This window comes from Ornithorhynchus anatinus, chromosome 8 (genome assembly GCF_004115215.2).
Source record: "Ornithorhynchus anatinus isolate Pmale09 chromosome 8, mOrnAna1.pri.v4, whole genome shotgun sequence".
Classification (NCBI taxonomy): Eukaryota; Metazoa; Chordata; class Mammalia; order Monotremata; family Ornithorhynchidae; genus Ornithorhynchus; species Ornithorhynchus anatinus.
The window spans coordinates 33,613,909-33,634,448 of record NC_041735.1 but is presented as its reverse complement, the minus strand read 5'-3'; the positions used below and the strand labels follow the sequence as shown (position 1 = coordinate 33,634,448).

General features: G+C 45.7%; 1 protein-coding gene and 2 pseudogenes across 1 annotated transcript; all 3 read right to left on the bottom strand.

Annotated features, from left to right (window-relative positions):
- Positions 1-1,756: 1,756 nt before the first annotated feature.
- Positions 1,757-2,602, bottom strand: ORNANAV1R3093 (vomeronasal 1 receptor ornAnaV1R3093). The gene has a single exon (NM_001253485.1). The coding sequence runs from the start codon at positions 2,600-2,602 to the stop codon at positions 1,757-1,759; it is 846 nt and encodes a 281-aa protein (NP_001240414.1).
- On the bottom strand, positions 18,540-18,878 carry ORNANAV1R-PS3226 (vomeronasal 1 receptor ornAnaV1R-ps3226 pseudogene; annotated as a pseudogene).
- ORNANAV1R-PS4002 (vomeronasal 1 receptor ornAnaV1R-ps4002 pseudogene) lies at positions 18,897-19,412 on the bottom strand (annotated as a pseudogene).

The following is a 20,540-nucleotide window of genomic DNA, read 5'->3' as shown; positions in this document are numbered from 1 at the left end:
GTGTTCACACTCCGTAGCTAAAAATGGTACTGGGAAGGAAAGCCTCAGGCTCCTCCCTGCTCTGGGCAACAGAGTAGGTGTTCAGAATGATGATCCAGGTAGCAGAGTGTATTGAAGAATTTGTGAAGCCCTGAGTGCTTACCACAGTGTATGGCATGTAGTCGGTTCTAGATAAATAAAATGACTAATTTAGAATGAAATGTTTGGAAGCACGGAGACAAGTGCGGAGGTCCATGAGTAGAATAGTCCACAGGTGAGGAAAGTTTGTTGCGGAGATATTGCCATGAAGTTGGAGAAGGAACAGCAGATACAAAATAGATTTGGGGTTTTCTCATCTCCCTTGGAAAATCTTAGCTGCTTTTGGTTCTGAGATGAATCTCTCAGATTTTGTCCATGAGATTGTCTTAATATTGCCCAAAGAGCAGTGGTGAAAAGAATGCATTTACCTCAACATCTGGACACTCATGAGATTGATTCCTATGGGTATTCTTAGGTGTGGGTGTCCTAGGGGAAGGAACATGGCATAATAGGTAGGGCACAGGCCGGGGAGCCAGAAGGTCAGGGGTTCTTATCCTGACTCTGCCACATGATCTGCTGTGTGTCCTTGGGCAAGTTACTTAACTTCTCTGTGTCTCAGTAAGATGAGGATTAAGGCATGGAGAGCCCCATGCAGGACACAGACTGTGTCTAACCAGATTCGTTCATTTATTCATTAAGTGGTATTTTTTGAGCATTTAATGTGTGGAGAGGACTGTACTGAGTGCTTGGAAAGTACAATTCGGCAACAGATAGAGAAAATCCCTATCCAACAATGGGCTCACAGTCTAGAAATTTGCTTGTAACCAGCCCAGTGCTTAATATAGTGCCAGACACATGGTAAAGTACTTAACAAACCTCACAATTACTATTATTATCATTAGTATTATCCCTATCTTTGCTAAACTCTTTGTCCCTGTATCCTGCTTTAAGTGAGGAAAATGGGGAAGATGACAAAGAATGAGGAGAAATGAGGGAGTGAGAAAATCTGGTCACACCATGGGTCTCAAGTGGTTTCTGTAATAATGATAATAATACTATAATTACGGAAATGATAATGATATGGTCTTTGTGAAGTGTTTTCTCTGGGTCAAACACTGTGCTAAGTGCTGGTAGGTAGAAGTTAATCAAGTTGGGCACAGTCTCTGCCTTACAGGGAACTCACAATCTACAGAGGAGAGAAAAGTGATATTGAATCTTCATTTTACAGTGGAGGAAACAGAGGCTCAGAAGTGCTAAGGTCACACATCAAGTGAGTGTTGGAGCTGTGATTAGAGTCCAGGTCCTCTGAACCCCGGCCCCGGGTTCCTTCCATTAGGCCAAGCTGCTATCCAGGTAAAGATCATCTGAGGACACAGAACGTGCTGCGCACAGATCCAGCCATCGAACGAGACATAAAGCGGTAGCAAAACAAAATGGGAGATGGAGGGACCGTAGTCAGGAGTCGGGGAAAGCTTCCTGAGGAGGATTGTCTCCAGTAGAAATTATCAGTGCTGCAAACCCTCACCCACTACTGAAACCCTGATTATCTCCAGGGACTATGGCTAGGAACATCCTTGGTTTAAAGGTGATATTGCTCTACCATGGTCTCCCTTGTTCGAAACACAAGATCATCACTGGGTTCCCATATCAAAGGGGATTTACAGATAGAGTCATGGTCTGAGAAGATCTTGGGGTATCATTACCCAGAAAATTGCTTCAGAAGTTGATGACTCTTGTGTCACAAGTGAGCAAAAGAGCTGACAGTGGCATACCCACTGACCACAAACATGCTAATATTCAAGAGGGTGGCATTATTCTTCATGGATATCTCTAGAAACAGGGAAAGGAAAAAGTCTCCACAGTAAAAGACTACAAAGCACCTCACAAGCAACAGAATGATCTCAGTGGCTCGTCTCTCTGGTGATGTTTTAGGGGCTTGGCTGATACTGTGGAAATACTGGACCTGATGCTTGTGTCGATGCAGGAGCACGACCACGTAGCCACTGGAGCAGCTCATTAGCCCCTGGGAGAGGATGCCACAGAGAGCCATCGGGATGAGAATCAGCCCCTGGAGGAGAGTCCTTATGGGCACGGCGTAACAATTGCTCTCAGTGGAGGTTGCATTATGTGAAGCAACCACTTGGTACAAAAGGTTGGTGCTTATCAGCAGGTTGGGAATCCACAAGATGGCTAAGACCGAGAGGATGAAGTTTTTTATCTGAGCCTTGAGCTGGAACAGATAGGAGGTAATAGGACTGATGGTGATGGCCTGGAGCATGCTCAGGAAGGAGGTTGTGCAGAAGGAGAGACCCCGGGTGATGCGGTAGACATAGGCAAATGACTTACATTCAGCACTGGTCTGTAAAAGCCGCAGCCCCAGGATTCCTGCAGTTCTGGTTATCCACCTTGCAAGGAGCATCGTGGTGTGGACTAGAGCTAAGTGAATGATGACCAGGTCTGTGGGCTTTGGTTTGGAACCCAGGAGCAACGAGGAGAGGTAAAGCATGTTGAGACGGGAGTTTCCCATGATACCTACTCCAGTCTGGGAGAGGAAAAAGACTTCCTGAGCTACATCAGTGTTCATCGCTTCCTCATCCAAATATCTGCAGCAACACTGGAGGAAGAAGGATAGGCCAGAGATTGTGAGAATTTCATTCCTGGAACTGAAAGAAAATTAGCAAAGGATCCAGAAAGAAATGAGTATTTCATCCACTGTCAGGGAATGGTAACATTTACACAGTTATGGCAGAATCCATTTGCATGTAAACCGTTGTTATAAGAGGCCCTATGAAAATCTAAATCTACATGTTTCATCCAACTCCAGCCAATGAGTAGGACTTAATTTCCCCTTAACAGGTGGCATGTTGTCTTACCCACTAGGAAAGAGTGATTTTTCCATGGGCCTCGTGGGCCTAAATCTTCTTAATGTTGGTATTTGTTAAGTGCTGACTATGTGCCGAGCACTGTTCTGAGCGCTGGGGTAGACATAGGGGAATCAGGTTGTCCCACGTGGGGCTCACAATCTTAATCCCCATTTTACAGATGAGGGAACTGAGGCACAGAGAAGTTAAGTGACTTGCCCACAGTCACACAGCCGACAAGTGGCGGAGCTGGGATTCGAACTCATGAGCCCTGACTCCAAAGCCCGTGCTCTTTCCACTGAGCCACGCTGCTTCTCTTTTCTTACAGACTGCACTGGTGTGGCCAGGCTGAGACAGTCACTCAGACTAATCTCACACGAAGTGATGAGAGGGGCAAACTATCAGAACTTGTTAGAACTGATAGAAACTCACTCCTGATGACTTCCTCCCTGAGGGACAGGTAATGGATTTCAATTAAAGGGAAGAGGTGAGACATAACTTCTTACCTCTCTGGCCGGTCATTCTCGGTATCCTTCGCTGGCGCCTCCTCCCCCTCCCATCCTTTAACTGTTGGAGTTCCTCAAGGGTCAGTTCTTGGCCCTCTTCTGTTCTCCATTTACACTCACTCCCTTGGTGAACTCATTCGCTCTCACGGCTTTGACTACCATCTCTACGCAGATGACACACAGATCTACATCTCCGCCCCTGTCCTCTCCCCCTCCCATCAGGCTCGCATCTCCTCCTGCCTCCAGGATGTTTCCACCTGGATGTCTGCCCGCCACCTAAAACTCAACATGAGCAAGACTGAGCTCCTCATCTTCCCTCCCAAACCCAGTCCTCTCCCAGACTTCCCTATCACCGTGGATGGCACGACCATCCTTCCCGTCTCTCAGGCCCGCAATCTCGGTGTCATCCTTGACTCGTCTCTCTCGTTCACCGCACACATCCTATCCGTTACCCAGACCTGCTGGTTTCACCTTTACAATATCGCCAAGATCCGCGCTTTCCTCTCCACCCAAACAGCTACATTACTGCTACGGGCTCTCGTTATATACCGGCTAGACTACTGTGTCAGCCTTCTCTCTGATCTCCCTTCCTCCTCTCTCGCCCCGCTCCAGTCTATTCTTCACTCCGCTGCCCGGCTCATCTTCCTGCAGAAACGATCTAGGTATGTCACTCCCCTTCTTAAACAACTCCAGTAGTTGCCTATCAACCTCCGCTCCAAACAAAAACTCCTCACTCTAGGCTTCAAGGTCCGACTTGACCTTGCCCCTTCCTACCTCTCCTCCCTTCTCTCTTTCTACCGCCTGCCCCGTACGTTCGGCTCCTCTCCCGCCCACCTCCTCACCATCCCTCGGTCTCGCCTATCCCGCCGTCGACCCCTGGGCCATGTCCTCCCGCGGTCCTGGAACGCCCTCCCTCCTCACCTCCACCAAACTGATACTCTACCCCTCTTGAAAACCCTACTTAAAACTGACCTCCTCCAAGAGGCCTTCCCAGACTGAGCTCCTCTTCTCCCTCTACTCCCTTTACCACCCCCCCTTCACCTCTCTGCAGCTTAACCCTCTTTTCCCCCCATTTCCCTCTGCTCCTCCCCCTCTCCCTTCCCATCCCCTCAGCACTGTAGTCGTCTGCTCAACTGTATGCATTTTCATTGCCCTATTCATTTTGTTAATGAAATGTACATCGCCTTGATTCTATTTAGTTGCCATTGTTTATACGAGATGTTCTTCCCCTTGACTCTATTTATTGCCATTGTTCTTGTCTGTCTGTCTCCCCCGATTAGACTGTAAGGCCGTCAAACGGCAAGGACTGTCTCTATCTGTTGCCGACTTGTTCATTCCAAGTGCTTAGTACAGTGCTTTGCACATAGTAAGCGCTCAATAAATACTATTGAATGAATGAATGAATAAAATGGTAAGAGCCATCTCAGAGGAAAACTGAGACAAGAGAAAAGGTCTGATAAATTCGTATGCCCCTCAAGCATTTTGAGTTAGAGATGGGAATGAGCAATCCTGGGGAGACAGAGAATAGGAGAAATGGTTAAGAGATTAAGAGCCCTGAGGAGTCAGGCAACTATCAGAGGGGCAAGAAAGAGATCATATGAACCTGAAGGCCTTTTGCCCTGGTCTCAGAATATCCTGACAGAAGAATCATGAGAGGGTGGACTTGAGACCTGGGATTCCTTGAGGAGTCTGGGCGGCAAGGACCAGAGAGCACTATGCATACATGAAACGTAGGGTCCTTGGGAAGGGAAATGAGATATAAGCTCATTGTGAGCAGGGAATGTATTGCAACCTTTCTTGTATTATACACTGCCAAGTGCTTAGTACAGTGCTCTGCACATAGTAAGCATGCAAGAAAAACTACTAATGATGGTGAGGAAAGGCCAAGACATTTTCTATAGGAATTATTTTGTATTGGCCAATTCTTTTGGTAAAGATCCTTTCAATTTAAGTATTAGAAAATAATGTTTTTGTACAGCTGGAGTAGTATTTCATTTAGCTCTTCAGAAGTACAAGGAACAAATCTGCCTCGACAGCTAAAGGGTAGTGGGAAGAGCGGGCTCCTCCAGGCTTAGTGCATCCAAGGAGGGAAGATGACTAGCAGAGCTTCAGATGATCCACTTAAGGATTGGGGGTGCTTATTTTGCCAGCCAGTGGATGGTAGTGTTGGTCTAAGGGATGGAGGAATTGAGATTCACTTGATAGGACCCCAGATTCTGGGCCCTTCCCGAAAGGGAGAAACCTGAGGGTTGTAGGATGCAGTCAACATTTTCGGGCGTGCAATCTCTTCAAAAAATGACTCCCCATTTTGGTTGGGGAAAGAGTTGAGGTGATCCTATTACTCACCCAGAATGTGCCTCACTCATTTAGCTTTTAAGACAAAATATGCCAAGTAAAATTTAGACGGATACTGAGCCTTTTTCCATTACCACATTTAAGAAATTAGGGAGTGGAATTTGGCTTCCTTCTCCTTTCTTCTTCTTCAAATGCTGTGGAGTTGTTTCTGAACCTTAGCCACTCCCTGGAGACACACCCTCCTCAGAATGTCCCATCTCCGTTCATCAAGTCGTTCTGGTGTGTGTATCCATAGAGTTTTCTTGTTAAAGATATGGAAGTGGTTTAATTAATGATGGTATTTCTTAAACGCTTAGTATGTGCCAGGCACTCGTCTAAGCTCTGGAGTGGATATGAGCAAATTGAGTTGGACACAGCCCCTGCGCATGTGGGCTCACAGTGTCAATTCCCCATGTTACAGATAAAGTAACAGAGTCCCAGAGAAGTAAAACTACTTGCCCCAGGTCACCCAGCAGACAAGTGGCAGAGCAGGGATTAGAACCCACGACCTTCTGACCTCCAGGCCAGTGCTCTACACCACTCTACTTCTATGGTTGCCTTCTTCCACGCAGTAAAAACTGAATGTCTGCCGTTGTCTTTGATCAATGCTTTGATCATCTGATCATCTGCCTTTGACTCCCATGCCCCTGCTGCCCAGCACAGGTGAATCAACTTCAGTGCTTCGGCTCTGACCTTTCCATTATGGCATAGTTCTCAACTTCATCAGTGCACATAAACCCTGCTGCCACATTAAGGCTTTGATTCCCTTATTCAAAGGACTTAGCTTCAAAGGGGACCAAAATAATTGCTTGAGAGGTCATTTGGAAATCAAAAGAGTCATTTGAAGACCTGTGCTGTATGGCAGCTGCAACCTTGCATTAGGAGCAGTCTGAGCCCCAACCCCTCAGTGATCAACCTGACCTCTGGGTCCCGCCGCCTAGGAGAGAATCTTCTCAAGTCTCAACTCTGGCTCCTGTCGGGCCCTGCTCAAGCCCCAGAAAGGGCCAAACTACAGCAGCAGAAGTGGGAACCCTCCGACATCACTGATGGCTGCCCCACCCTCATAACCCCAGGGCTCCCTCCCATCTATGCATTTTATCCCCTGCACTCAGTTCATCTTTAGGCCTCAGGCTTATGAAATTCTAGGAATAGCAAAAGAAGGGTAATGTTCTGATACTAAGTATGATCAGAATAAAATTATTTCAGATTTTACCACTTAGTCTCGGTAGCTGAACCCCCTGGTTATTTTTCTTCCTAGAAATCAATGGTTTAGGATTGTGCCTTCTTGGGATTTCAAAGAACATCAGGGAGGGCAATGGGACACTCTGCCTTAGCAGATGGCTTCATCTAAATGATCATTAGAGCCATCTTTGACCTGAGCTGGAATGTGAAAACTTCAGGCAAAGCCATGTACACCCGGCAGATCACCTGGTCCAGGAATAATGGGCATTGGCATCACCTGGAGAAAGATGGGGATTTCAAAACCATAAGGAAGTCTTGTTGCCACAATGATAAAGCATGGGCCTGGGAGCCAGAGGACCTGGGTTCTGCTCATGGCTCTGCCATTTGCCTGCTGCGTGACCTTGGTCAGTCGCTTAAATTTTCTGTGCCTCAGTTTCCTCAACAGCAAAAATGGGGATGCACTACTGATCTTGGTCCCACTTGATTGGGAGCCCCATTTGGCATAGGGCCTATCTAACCCGTACCTACAGCAAAGCTTAGAATGGTGCTTGGCACCACACCCAATGAATGCTTTACCAATACCATTGAAAAGAGATATTTTTCTTTCTTTGTTGACTTATTTTATATAATTGTTGGGTGGGTCTTTACTGACCTAAAATGTGAGTTTTAAGGATCAGAGACCCTGCATGGGATTTGCTCAGAATCTTGTAGTGGGGTGCAATGGGCCATGGGACTAGATCATGGGGAGGAGAGGCAATTGATTTGCAGCATGGTGGAGTGAGAAGCTGCTTGGTGTAGTGGATAGAGCACCCAGCCTGGGAGTCAGAAGGTCATGGATTCTAATCCCAGCTCCGTCAAAAATCTGCTGTGTGACCTTGGACAAGTCACTTTACTTCTCTACCTCATTTACCTCATCTGTAAAATGGGAATTGAGACTGTGAGCCCCATTGTAAGTCCGTCAATGGGCAGGGATTGTCTCTATCTGATGCGGAACTGTACATTCCAAGCACTTAGTACAATGCTCTGCACATAGTAAGCGCTCAATAAATATTATTGAATGAATGAATGAAAACAACCTGATTGACTTGTATCCAGCCCAGAGCTTAATACAGTGGCTTAAGCAATTTGAGCGTGACTAGAGAAATGATACTGTGGTGACATTTGTGGATAATTTGATGGTGGAGCTCCTTCGTGGGCTCCTCTTTGGCCTCCCACATCTTAAATATGAGGGTCCCTCAAGGTTCAGTTTGGATCCCCTTCTATTTCTATCCCCTTCTGTTTCTATCTAAACCCACTCCCTTGGAGAACTCATTTACTGCCATGGCTTCAGTGACTATTCAGATTATCCCCAAATCTACATCTCTAGCCCTGATCTCTCACCCTCTCTCCACTGTCACATCTCCTCCTGCCTTCAAGACATCTCTACCTGAATGCCCTCCAGTCACCCCAAACTTAACTTGTCGAAAACAGAGGTCTTTATCTTCCCACCCAAACCTTCTCCTCCCCCTGACTTTCCCATCACTGTAGACATCATCCTTCCTGTCTCAAAACGCCATTACCTAGTGCTATCCTAGATTCCACTCTCTCATTCGACCCATCCTTTCAACCTGTCACCAAATCCTGTCGGTCCCACCTTCACAAAATCGCTAAAATCTGAACTTTCCTCCCCATCAGAACTGCTACCATGTTAATGCAATCACTCATCCTACCCTGCTTGTATTATTGCATCAACCACCATGCTGATCTCCAAGCCTCTTATCTCTCTTGCCAACAGTTCATTCTTTACTCTGCCATTCAGATCATAGTTTTACAAAAACGTTCAAGACACTTCACTGCCCTCCTGAAAAAAAATCCAGTGGTTGTCAATCCATCTCCTTATCAAACAAAAACTCCAGTCCATCTGCTTATCAAACAAAAACTCCTCACCACTGGCTTTAAAGCATTCCATCACCTTGCCCCCCCCCCACTTCACATCATTTCTATCCTTCTACAACCGAGCCCACGCACTTTGCTCTTCTACTGCTAATCTAACTGTGACTCGATTTCAACCTGTCTCACTATTAACACCTAGCGCATGTCCTGCCTGTGGCCTGGAATGCCCTCTCTCCTCAAAACAGACAATTACTCTCCCCACCCACTTTTAGGCCTATTAAAGACGCATCTCCCCCAAGAGGATTTCCCAGACAAAGCTCCACTTTGCCTCATCTCCCACTCCTTTCTGCATCGTCCTGACTTGTTCCCTTTGCTCTTCCCCCGACCCAGGCCCACAGCACTTATGTACATCTCTATAATTTTATTTATTTGTATTGATGTCTGTCTCTGCCCCTCTAGACTGTAAGCTTGTTGTGGACAGGGAATGTGACAATTTATTGTTGTACTTTCCCAAGTGCTTAGTAAAGTGCTCTGAACACAGAGAGTACTCACTAAATATGATTGATTGAATGAATGAATAACAGCTTGAGCACAGTTAGAGATTAATCCAACCGTAACCTCATGAGACCAATTCACTGGGGCACAATTTCACTACCAGAAGCCACACACCCTTATCTCCCACTCTCACCCATATCCTACTTACTACTGTTGACTCACATGCTCATCCCCAAGCAGCCAGTTTGGGATTGGTTTGATGGGTGTGAGAGTGTAGGGTGAAACACTCCTCCATTTAGTATCCCTAATTCTTTGATCTTGTGTTCAATACAGAAGCAGGAGTATTAGATCGAGATTGGAATTCAGAGTGTATTATAAGCATTGCAGCTGGGTAAAACTCATGTACATTTCACTCAAAGACTTAATCTCAAAGCCAGACCCCAATCAATAAAGAACTCTGACAACTGAGACAGAAAGTACTGAGGTGGAGACCCTAGCTGCTAGAGCCTGTGGGCTACTGTAGTCTCTCTCTCTCAATATAAGATATATAGCTCTAGGAAAGAGAGAGAGAGAGAGAGAGAGAGAGAGAGAGAGATATAAAGGAGAGAGCTGTGGATAGGGAAATGTTGAGAGTGAAAGGTTTAATGCAAACATTATAGCAAACTGCTTCTATCAATGTGTGGACCAGATCATTGTGGAATGGAACTTACTGTAAGCTAGAAGTACCAGATAAATGAAGAGAGATCAGAGAAGAGACAAGAGAGAAGTTGCTCAGTTGAACAGATTGTGGAGATAAAGCTAGCCACATCCAGATAGGTCCACTATCTTGGTTAAGTAACTTGGGGGCATGGTGAGTGGATGTGATAAAAGTCCAGGCTGCTTGCTGGGATAGCAGTCTGCAAGGTCTACTGATAGAACATTTCTTGTCAGTAGGCAATAAAGCCCTGTATATCCATAGGGCTCGATCCACAGCCCGCTGATGTCATGAATGTCACTACTGAAGGTTCAGATCCAAGTGGCCAGTTGGGGATTTGGAGATTGGGTGCATGAGGGTGGGGTGAGATACTCCCAGTAATTAATTTCTGATGCAGGGCTTTGGCATTAATTATGGAAGGTGGAGTACTGGACTCACTCCTTTCCGCAACATTCTTGCACTTGGATGTTCACCCTTTATTCACTCCTCAGCCCCAAAGCCTAGTTGTACAAACCCATAATTCATTTATTTATTCATTTATTTATATTAATGCCTGTCTCCCCCTCCAGACCATAAGCTCATGGAGGGCAGGGAACGTGTCTACCAACCTTTATGTTACACTCTCCTAAACACTTAGCCCCCTCTCAGGATATCACCTGGAGAGTTTCCAGTACTCTACCTATCTCTTCTATGGGAGGGAGAGGCAAGCAGAAACATACCCCATTCCATTCCTAGCTTAGGCAGTGGCTAGCTAGGGGAAGACAATATGCTACAAGTCAAAACTCCCCTATTCTGGGCAGCAGTACATGGGCAAGAGTCAAGGGCAGACACTCAGGTTTACTGCACCAAGGAAGGCAGTGGTAAACCACTTCCATATTTCTACCAAGAAAACTCAATGTAAACACTACTAGAATGATTACAGATGGAGGTGGGGCGTTCTGGGAGAGATGTGTCGATGGAATAACTATGGGTCAGAAATGACTAGCCAACGTAAGATGAGACAAGCACTTATAGAGTGCTCTGCCCAAAATAAGGGCTCAGTAAATGTGAATGATGGATTGCTTGTTTACCTCAAGATTGGAAATGAGACTGGACTCTCAGGGTGGTTGCTGGGGAAAAGTTACATACATTCACTTAAAGTCTTGATCCCAGATCCAGGCACTGTCCCATGCAGATCTCTGAAAATTGAGGCAGAAAAAATGAAGGTTCGTTGGTGAAGAGTAATCCTAGTGTCAACTGTATTGAAAGTGTCCGTGGGATTCTGAGTTTTCTCTCTCTCTCTTCATCCCAGCTCAAACTGTTGGCGGCTCAGGTGATGACCTAGCTGGGACTGTCTCAAGTCAGATTGCCCCACTGCAATCCCTGACATTCTGTAAAATCCTAGGAAGGTTCACTCCTAACCAAAGTATTGTTAGGCAGATATATCCCCAGCAGGGTCAGGTACATAGACACTATTGGCAAAATATTTATCTCTCTAAATAAAAAGGGAGAATAAAGTGGAATTGTGTAGGGTGTTGAATTGCTGGACATGAAAGGGTTAGTGCACATGTTATAGCAAACCTCTTCTGCCAAGATGCAGACCATGACATTGTGGAGAAGAACCCACTTTTATCATATCCTTCCAGGCTAGAGACAAAAGAGTCCAGAAGGGAGAAAAGAGAGAAGTAGAAGAGAAGTAGCCCCAGGACCTTGACTCATTATTTGGATTGACTCATTATTTGGAGCTCTTCACCTTCTAAATCCTTTGCAGAAGTATAACATGGCTCCGGAAAACCAAAGAGCCATCACCATCCACTGAACACTTGGTGCTCATTCTCCACCGCCATGCTAAGGTAAGTACCATAATTATTAATTGTTATTATTTCACCACAAACTGGCATGAATCATTGGATGCCATTTTCTATCTAATACTACTACCAATTAATAGTAATGGTATTTGTTAAGCACTTACTATGTGCCAAGCACTATTCTATGCGCTGGAGTAGATACAAGCTAATAAGGTTGTCCCACGTGGGACTCACAGACTTAATCCCCATTTTACAGATGACTTAACTGAGCCCCAGGCACGTTAAGTAGCTTGCCCAAGGTCACACAGAGGATAAGGTAGCGGAGCCAGGATTTGAACCCATGTTCTCTGACTCTCAAGCCGGGTGTCTTACCACCAAACCACACTGTATTGATTTATGAATAGAGAGAGAACTGATCTTGTAAAGTTTTTTTGTCCCACCATGTACTCAATCACAAGCCCCCAGGGCAAACTAGGAAAACAAGCCATACAGACTTTCAGTTTATAGAAAAGCACGATTTAAAGAGCATTTTGTGAAAGCTTAAAGATGGTCCAAGTAGTAAATAAAACAGAAGCAGCGTGGTCTAGCTGAAAGAGCACAGACCTGGGAGTCAGAGGTCATGAGCTCTAATCCCAACTCCTCCACCTATCTGCTGTGTGGCGTTGGGCAAGTCACTTAACTTCTCTGGGCCTCAGTTACCTCATCTGTAAAAATGGGGATTAAAAAATATGAGCCCCATGTGGGACAATCTGATCACCCTCTATCTACCCCAGGACATAGAGCAGCACTCTGCACATAGTAAGTGCTTAACAAATATCATTATTAGTATTATCATAAGAAATGATAATAATAATAATTCTATTTGTTAAGCGCTTACTATGTGCAAAGCATTGTTCTAAATGCTGGGGTAGATACAGGGTAATCAGGTTGCCCCACATGAGGTTCACAGTTAATCCCCATTTTACAGATAGGTAACTGAGGCACAGAGAATTTAAGTAACTTGCCCACAGTCACACAGCTGACAAGTGGCAGAGTTGGGAGTTGAGCCCATGACCTCTGACTCCGAAACCCAGGCTCTTTCCACTGAGCCACGCTGCTTCCCAATCTAGACTGAATAAAGTTATATAACAAAGCACGACTGCACCAATACAAGATCAAAAAACAAAAAGAGAGTTTGGTCGCAAAGTAAATGTTGTCTTTGAATTAGTCTTGTACGTCTTAGCACTGTTCAGGAGTGAATTTATGTATATTTTAAAGAAATTATTAAAAGGATAAAAAGAACACCCACATCCAAGACTCGGTCTGCCTACCACATGGCAATATTAATTTGTGAAATTACTCTTTAAGCAGTTGAAGTGTCACCAGTAGCCAGGATGAGCCTTTCAGTAAATCTGGAAATGAAACCAGTGGGCTAGAAGATGATGAACAGAGACAGGATGACCAGGCTGTGGTGAGACCAGATTGCCAAAGAATTTGTTAAAGTTAAATGAACTCATTTTGAGTGCAGTCTAAAGTATAGAGGAAGTCTTTTTTAGGGAGATGGCTTCATGACCCTAGGAAGTTATTATATGCAGGAGCAGATCTACAGGAGGAATCAGAATCCTTTAAAACTGATACTCACTGAGGATTCAACAGACGTTGTAAGCAACTAGGACTTGGAATGAACTGGGTTTAAGGAAAATTAGTGATGATAACCCATGCCTGCTGGAGCCCAGGGTAAAGAGGGGAGAAGGAAAGAGGGAGAGTGGATTAAGATAAAACAGCAACCTGAATGACTGTTTGAATCTATTAAAAGCCTAAATGCAAATATTAAGAGCATAAAGAATTAAATCATTCTTATGGAGATTTGGGAATAGTTTAGTCCAGTGAACTGTTGAGGGACCAGATTGTTTTTGGTGGTAGGTGAAATGAGAATGTAATTGGCTTGCCAGAGTCCTAGGGATATATTTGTCTATGTGCGTGCGTATGTTGGTGTCATGTGTGTGTGTGTGTGTGTGTGTTGGTGAATCCATGTCTGTGTTAGAGTGTTTGAGGGACAGGGTTTGCCTTTCAATCAGGGGTTGAGAGAGAAGAGAGAACGGCTGCAGTAACCTGTTAATTTCAGGAAAAGACCCAGTCTAGTGGCCCTCAAACCCATAATAATGTTGGTATTTGTTAAGTGCTTACTATGTGCAGAGCACTGTTCTAAGCGCTGGGGCAGATACAAGGTAATCAGGTTGTCCCACGAGAGGCTCACAATTAATCCCCATTTTCCAGTTGAGGTAACTGAGGTACCGAGAATAATAATGTTGGTATTTGTTAAGCACTTACTATGTGCAGAGCACTGTTCGAAGCGCTGGGGTAGATACAGGGTAATCAGATTCTCCCATGGGAGGCTCACAGTTAATCCCCATTTTACAGATGAGGTAACTGAGGCACAGAGAAGTTAAGTGACTTGCCCACAGTCACACAGCTGACAAGTGGCAGAGCCAGAAATCGAACCCATGACCTCTGACTCCGAAGCCCAGGCTCTTTCCACTGAGCCACGCTGCTTCATTAAGTGACTTGCCCACAGTCACACAGATGACAAGTGGCAGAGCTGGGATTCGAACCCATGAGCTCTGACTCCAAAGCCCGTACTCTTTCCACTGAGCCAGGCTGCTTCTCCCCTGCCCAGCCTGTGGCCAGCCCCAGCAGAAATGTCCCTGCAGCTCTGGGAGCAGAGCAGAGGGACAGGGAGAAGTGAGAAAGGGTTTGTCTCAACCACAAATTGGAGAGACGTGCTGAAAATATGGGGGGGCACGGGTGTCCTGGGAAGAGTGCTGGCTCTCTGCTGACAGGTCCCCAAATCTGAGAGGGAGAAGCCTGTGCCAGATATGCAGCTGGGAGGCAGGAAAATGATGCAGAAAGTGACTGAGGATAGAATCAGAAGCAGGTGGCTCTCTCAGTACAGCCAGCCTATCTGATAGAGGGTAGAGGAACCAAGGAAGGATGAGATACCTGCCTTGGTCTGGCGAGGGAACCAGGGTAGTGTAATTGTCCAATTTTTGGCAGGGATTGTCTCTATCTGTTGCTGAATTGTATGTTCCAAGCGCTTAGTACAATGCTCTGCACATAGTAAGTGCTCAATAAATACTATTGAATGAATGAATTGTCAGGCTTTAGGGGAACGGCCACTTCTAACAGTCATGTTACCTACTGATTTTGTTGACCAGTCCTCTCCAGGTCCAGGTCCCCATGAACCCTTTGGCTCACGAAAAAAGATGATCTCCTCTCCTGTCTGACCATAGAATAAGCAAGAAGGAGAAACTCACCGTGCTGCCATTTGATTCCAGACCCAAGTTTCTCTTGTCCCTGGGTGGTGGTCAGGTGGGTGTTTATAGGGAAGGGTTTCATGTGCTCATCTCCCTCCAGGCCAGTGATTTCCTTTTCACTAGCAGGATCCTGACATTGCAAGCATGAACAGGAGATGGGGAGTCCCCAGTGTCAAGAAACCACCTGTGTCGGTGCAATAAAACAATCAGCCCGACACAGCAGGGCCGTTGTTCTTCTGGCTTCCTGAACCAAATTATAATAATAATGAACATCATAATTATAACAGCACTAATACTAATGATAATTATCGTGCTATCTGTTATGCTCTTTCTAAGTCCCAGGTACTTCATTAAGTGCTGGGGTGGATACAAGATCAGACACAGCCCATAAGTCTTATGGTGCCTGCATTCTAAACAGGAGGGAATCCAGCTATTGAATCCTCCTTTCACAGGTGTGGAAACTGAGGCACATAGAAGTTAAGTTACTTGTCCAAGGTCACACAGCAGGAAAATGGCAGGACCAGGGTTAGAATCATGGTCCTCTGATTCCCAGGACTAGCCTCTTTCCACTAGGGAACTCCCCTTCACATGTATAAGCATTCAGTAAGTACCACTGATGGGCTGATTAACAGAGTGTGGAACTTGCAATCAGTTAGCACAGCAGATCTGAGACACTGATTCTCTATTTTCTCACCACGCAGATATACACTTCTATTATACTAACATTATTAATGCACTCATTGATTTACACTTGCCTAGCGATATCTCAAAGGGATAGAGATAAGTGAACATGTATATAAACATACATGTAACAGTGTATCCCTAATGAAGAGAGATACATGTGTTTGTGTGTGTGTGTGGGGGTGTTTATGGAGATTTAAAAAGAGAGAGAATATATTCCTATTCATTCGAGAGATAATGAGGAATGAAGTAGAGGAGCATGAAGTAAAACAGTTCTAGCCCACCTGAAGATCCACAGAAGGGTAGCTGAGTCCAAACTTCCCTATGGTTGTGGGACATGGTCCTTCCACAAGTGACTCATCCGACTCCTTGAGCAGTTCTGTTATTATAATGCCTGAACCACACTCAACATCAACATCGGGAAGTAGTCTGGCCTAGTGGAAAGATCCCAGGCTTGGGAATAGCGGTGCTGGATTCTAATCATGGCCCCACCACTTGTCTGCTGACTGACCCTGGGCAAGGCACTTAACTTCTCTGTACCTCAGCTTCCTCAGCTGTAAAATAGGGGTTAGACCTGTAAGCCCCATGGGTTACATGGACTCTGTCCAGCTGGATCTTTTTATATCAACCCCACTGCTTAATACAGTGCCTGGCACAAGGAAAACACATTAAAAAACACTATTTTTTTGTGTGTGTCAATAAGTGATCACAAACACCAAAGCCATCAAACTATAATATTTTTATTCATTCATTCAATCATATTTATTGAGCGCCTACTGTGTGCAGAGTACAGTACTAAGCACTTGGAATGTACAGTTCGGCAACAGCTGGAGACAATTCCTGCCCATCAAGGAGCTCACAATCTAAAAGAGTGAGAAATATAGCAAAAAAACCAACTAGTCAGGCATCGGTACCATCAAAATTGTTAGAATCCTCGATATATACATATCATTAATAAAATGAATAGAGTAATGAATAATATGCACAAATGTATACGAGTGCTGTGTGGAGGAGGAAGGAGTAGAGTAGAGGTAGGGGGAATGGCGAGGGGAGAAGGGGCAGATGTAAAGGAATGGTTCAATCTGGGAAGGCCCCCTGGAGGAGGTGGGCTCTCAGTAGGGCTTTGAAGAGGGGAAGAGAGTTAATTGGGTGGATTTGAGAAGGGAGGGCATTCTGGGTCAGTGGCAAGACGTGGGCCAGGGGTAGACGGGGGGATGGGCGAGAACGAGGCCGAGTGAGGGGGTTAGCCGCCCCAGTGGAGTCAAGTGTACCAGGTGGGCTGTAGGAAGAGGGAAGGGAGGTGAGGTAGGAGGGGACAAGGGGACAGAGAGCTTTGAAGCCAAGAGTGAGGAATTTTTGCTTCATGCGATGGTTGAGAGGCAACCCCTGGAGATTTATGAGGAGGGTGACATGCAAGTCAGGTAGAGGACAGGGTTTGGGAGGGAAGATAAAGAGCTCAGTCCTAAACATGCTGAGTTCATTCCAGCATTCCAAGATCACTAGGCTGGCTCTCCCAACAGTCATCATGAATTAGGTCTGTGTGGACCTAATTTTCTCTCCTCTGAATAACAGAATCAGTTGAGATTACATCTTTCCTGTATTTTCTTCATTTAACTTGTCTTGCCCAGCAAAGATATGGCACGGCTGTTTTGAGCGCTTGGGAGAGTCCGGTACAATGAAGTTGGTAGATACATTTCCTGCCCATAAGGAGCTCACAATCTAGAAGGTATTTTTTGGTGTCTACTGTCTGTCCATCTGCCCCTCCCTGTCCCATTCACATGTTTTTACCTTGTTCATTCCCACACTCACTAGGTTAAAAATCATGAAAGTAGCGAGAGAAAGACAAAAATATAAGAATTACTCAGGACACCCCGACACCTTTTAGGCCTGTTAAATTCTTAGTTGAGATGGTATTCCCATTTGATTTAATGGGGAAAAGGACTCTGAAAGGGGGGTGAGCTTTCTGTTCTCTCCATCCCTTATACTGTGATCTCCATGTGGGACAGAGTTTGTGTCAGATGTGCGTATCTTGCATTTATCTCAGTATTTAACATAGAACTTGGCAATACTAAGTGCTACACCCCCAGTCAGGTTATGCCTGGCTCCATCTTGACAGCCCCTTCTTCTTGTCTTCCTTGGTCTTAAGTTCCCACTTTGATGAAGTTAGCACTGAGCCACTCCCACCACCTATGCCATTCCAAGTCACCTTGCCACCCAGCCTCCTCCTTCCACCACCTCTTCCTGGAGTTCGGTTGTTCTGCACTAAACCAGACTGAATTCAAAATCAGTGTAACAAACGATGGTTTGAATTTATTGAAAGCTTCCTATGTGGGGAGCACTGTATTAAAATCTTTGGAGAAGACAATACACAGAGTTGGTAGGCACATTCCCTGCCCACGATGAGCTTACAGTCTACAGGGTGAGACCGACAGTCACTAATATAAATAAATGAATTGCAGGTATGTACAAAAGTGCTGTGTTTTGAGGGAGAGGTCAAAAAAAGGAATAACTCTAAATTCAAGGGTGATGCAGAAGGCAGTGAGAGAAGAAGAAAGGAGGGCTTAGACAGGAAGGCCTCTTGGTTGAGATGGGCCTTCAGTAAAGCTTCGATGGTGGAGAGAGTAACTGTCTGTCAGATCAAAAAGGGAGGGCTTTCCAGGCCAGTGTCAGGACCCAATTGAGAGATTGCCAGAGAGAGAGATGAGATCTAGGCAGAGTGCCTAGCTTGACTCCACTTGGATTTCCATATCAAAGAGGGCTGGCAGTTAGCACTGTGGTCTGAGGGGATTTGAGGGTTCTATTCCCCAGAAAATCATCTAGGAACCTAATGACCCTTCTTCACAGGTGAGCAATACAAAGGGGCTGATAGTGGCATACCCACTGGCCACAAACATGGCTGCATTGGAGAGGGCAGCATTATTCTTCATGGATGTCCCTAGAAACATGGAAAAGAAAAAGTCTCCACAGTAGAAAACTACAAAGCAGCTCACCAGCAGCACAACGATCTGGGTGGCTCGTCTTTCTGGCGATGTTTTGGGGGTTTGGCTGGGGTTGTGAAGATGCTGGACCTGGTGCCTGTGTCAGTGCAGGAGAAGGACCATGTACCCACTGCAGCAGCTCATGAGCCCCAGGGAGAGGATGTGGCGGAGAGCCATGAAGGTGAGAATCAACCCCTGGAGGAGTGTGTTTATAGGCACCAAATAATAGTTGGTATCCAGGTTGGTTGTATTGGAAGAGGCGAATATTTGGAACAGAAGGTTGGTGCTTATCAGTGAGTTGGGAATCCACAAGATGGCTAAGACAGGGCAGATGGCTTTTGGGATCTGAACCTTGAGCTGGAACAGATAGGAGGTGCTAGGACTGATGGTGATGGCCTGGACCACGCTCAGGGAGGAGGTAGTGCAGATGGAGAGGGCCCTGGTGATGCTGTAGTCATAGATGAAGAGCTTACATACAGCATCATTCTGGACAAGCTGCAGCCCCAACATCCCTGATGCTATGACGATCCACCTTGTAAGAAGCATCACGGTGTGGACCAGGGCCAGGTGGATGATGGTGAGGTCTGTGGGCTTCAGTTTGGAACCCAGGAGGAACGAAGTGAGGTAGAGTGTGATGAGGAGTGAGTTCCCCAGGATACCAACTCCTGTCTGGGAAAGCAAACTGACTCCTTGAGCAACAACAACAGCCATCACTTCGGAAATAAATTTCTGCAGGACCACTGGAGAAATCAGGATAGACCAGAAACATGATAATTAGATCCTGGAGATGAAAAGAAAACTTTGCAAAGGATCCAAAATGAAGTAAGTCAGTCAGATTGGTAGGGAATGGTCAAGTTTCCACAATCCATTTCGATCAACCCCAGGTTTCAAAAGCCTTTTGAACTTCTCAGCATATTATGCCCACTGCTTACCTGACACCTATAGACTGAATGGTCATTTCAAAGAATTCTAGCACATGTATAGGACACAATGACCCTTAACAAGCAGCTGCAGCCGATGGCCAGGGGTATTTTGAGCTAAAGCCGCAGAGTGAACCACCCGATCTCTGGGAGCCAACATCTTGGAGAGAATCTACTCTCCACTCTCTCCCATGGCCCGCCCAGGCCCCTGTTCCAGTTGGGGAGTAGTCATTCAGTGGGCACAGCTTGACTCATCCATGGTCACTGGAGGCTGCCCTGCTCCTTTATCTGTATCGTTCATGAACTTTCCTCCCAGCATTTAGCACAGTATTTTGCACATAATAAGCATTCAATGAATAGTGCTGTTGAGACTGAAATGTTGACAGTGAAAGCATTCTATTGTATTTTATAGCATACTGCTTCTGCCTATGTGATCACCAAATCACTGTGGAAAGGAGCCCACCCTATCATTCAATCATATTTATTGAGCACTTACTGTGTCCTGGAAGGACTGGAGAAGAGACAAGAGAGACCAGATGAGAGACAAGGGTGAAGTAAACTAGGAAGAGAGATTGAAGGGACACAATTAGCCAAATCCAGATAAGGCTGCTACCTTGATGGAGTAGCCTGAGAATAGGGAGAAGTGATGGGGGTATAGTGCCGAACTGTGTCCCGGGTCAGGCAGCCTGCTGGATTACTCCATCAGGCAATAAAGTCCAGCTTGCTGAAACCATGGACTCCCCTTCCTATTCTACAGGAGGGTAAAATCATGGCTCTATGAGCACGATCTTGAAAAGTAAGACCCAGGTCCTGAATCGATCACCTGATGAGGATGGGCAAGACCCCAGGCTGATCACCAGCCCTGCAGGCCTAGGTCTTCAGAAGTGAGTTTACTGTCAAATATATTCAAAATTGGGGT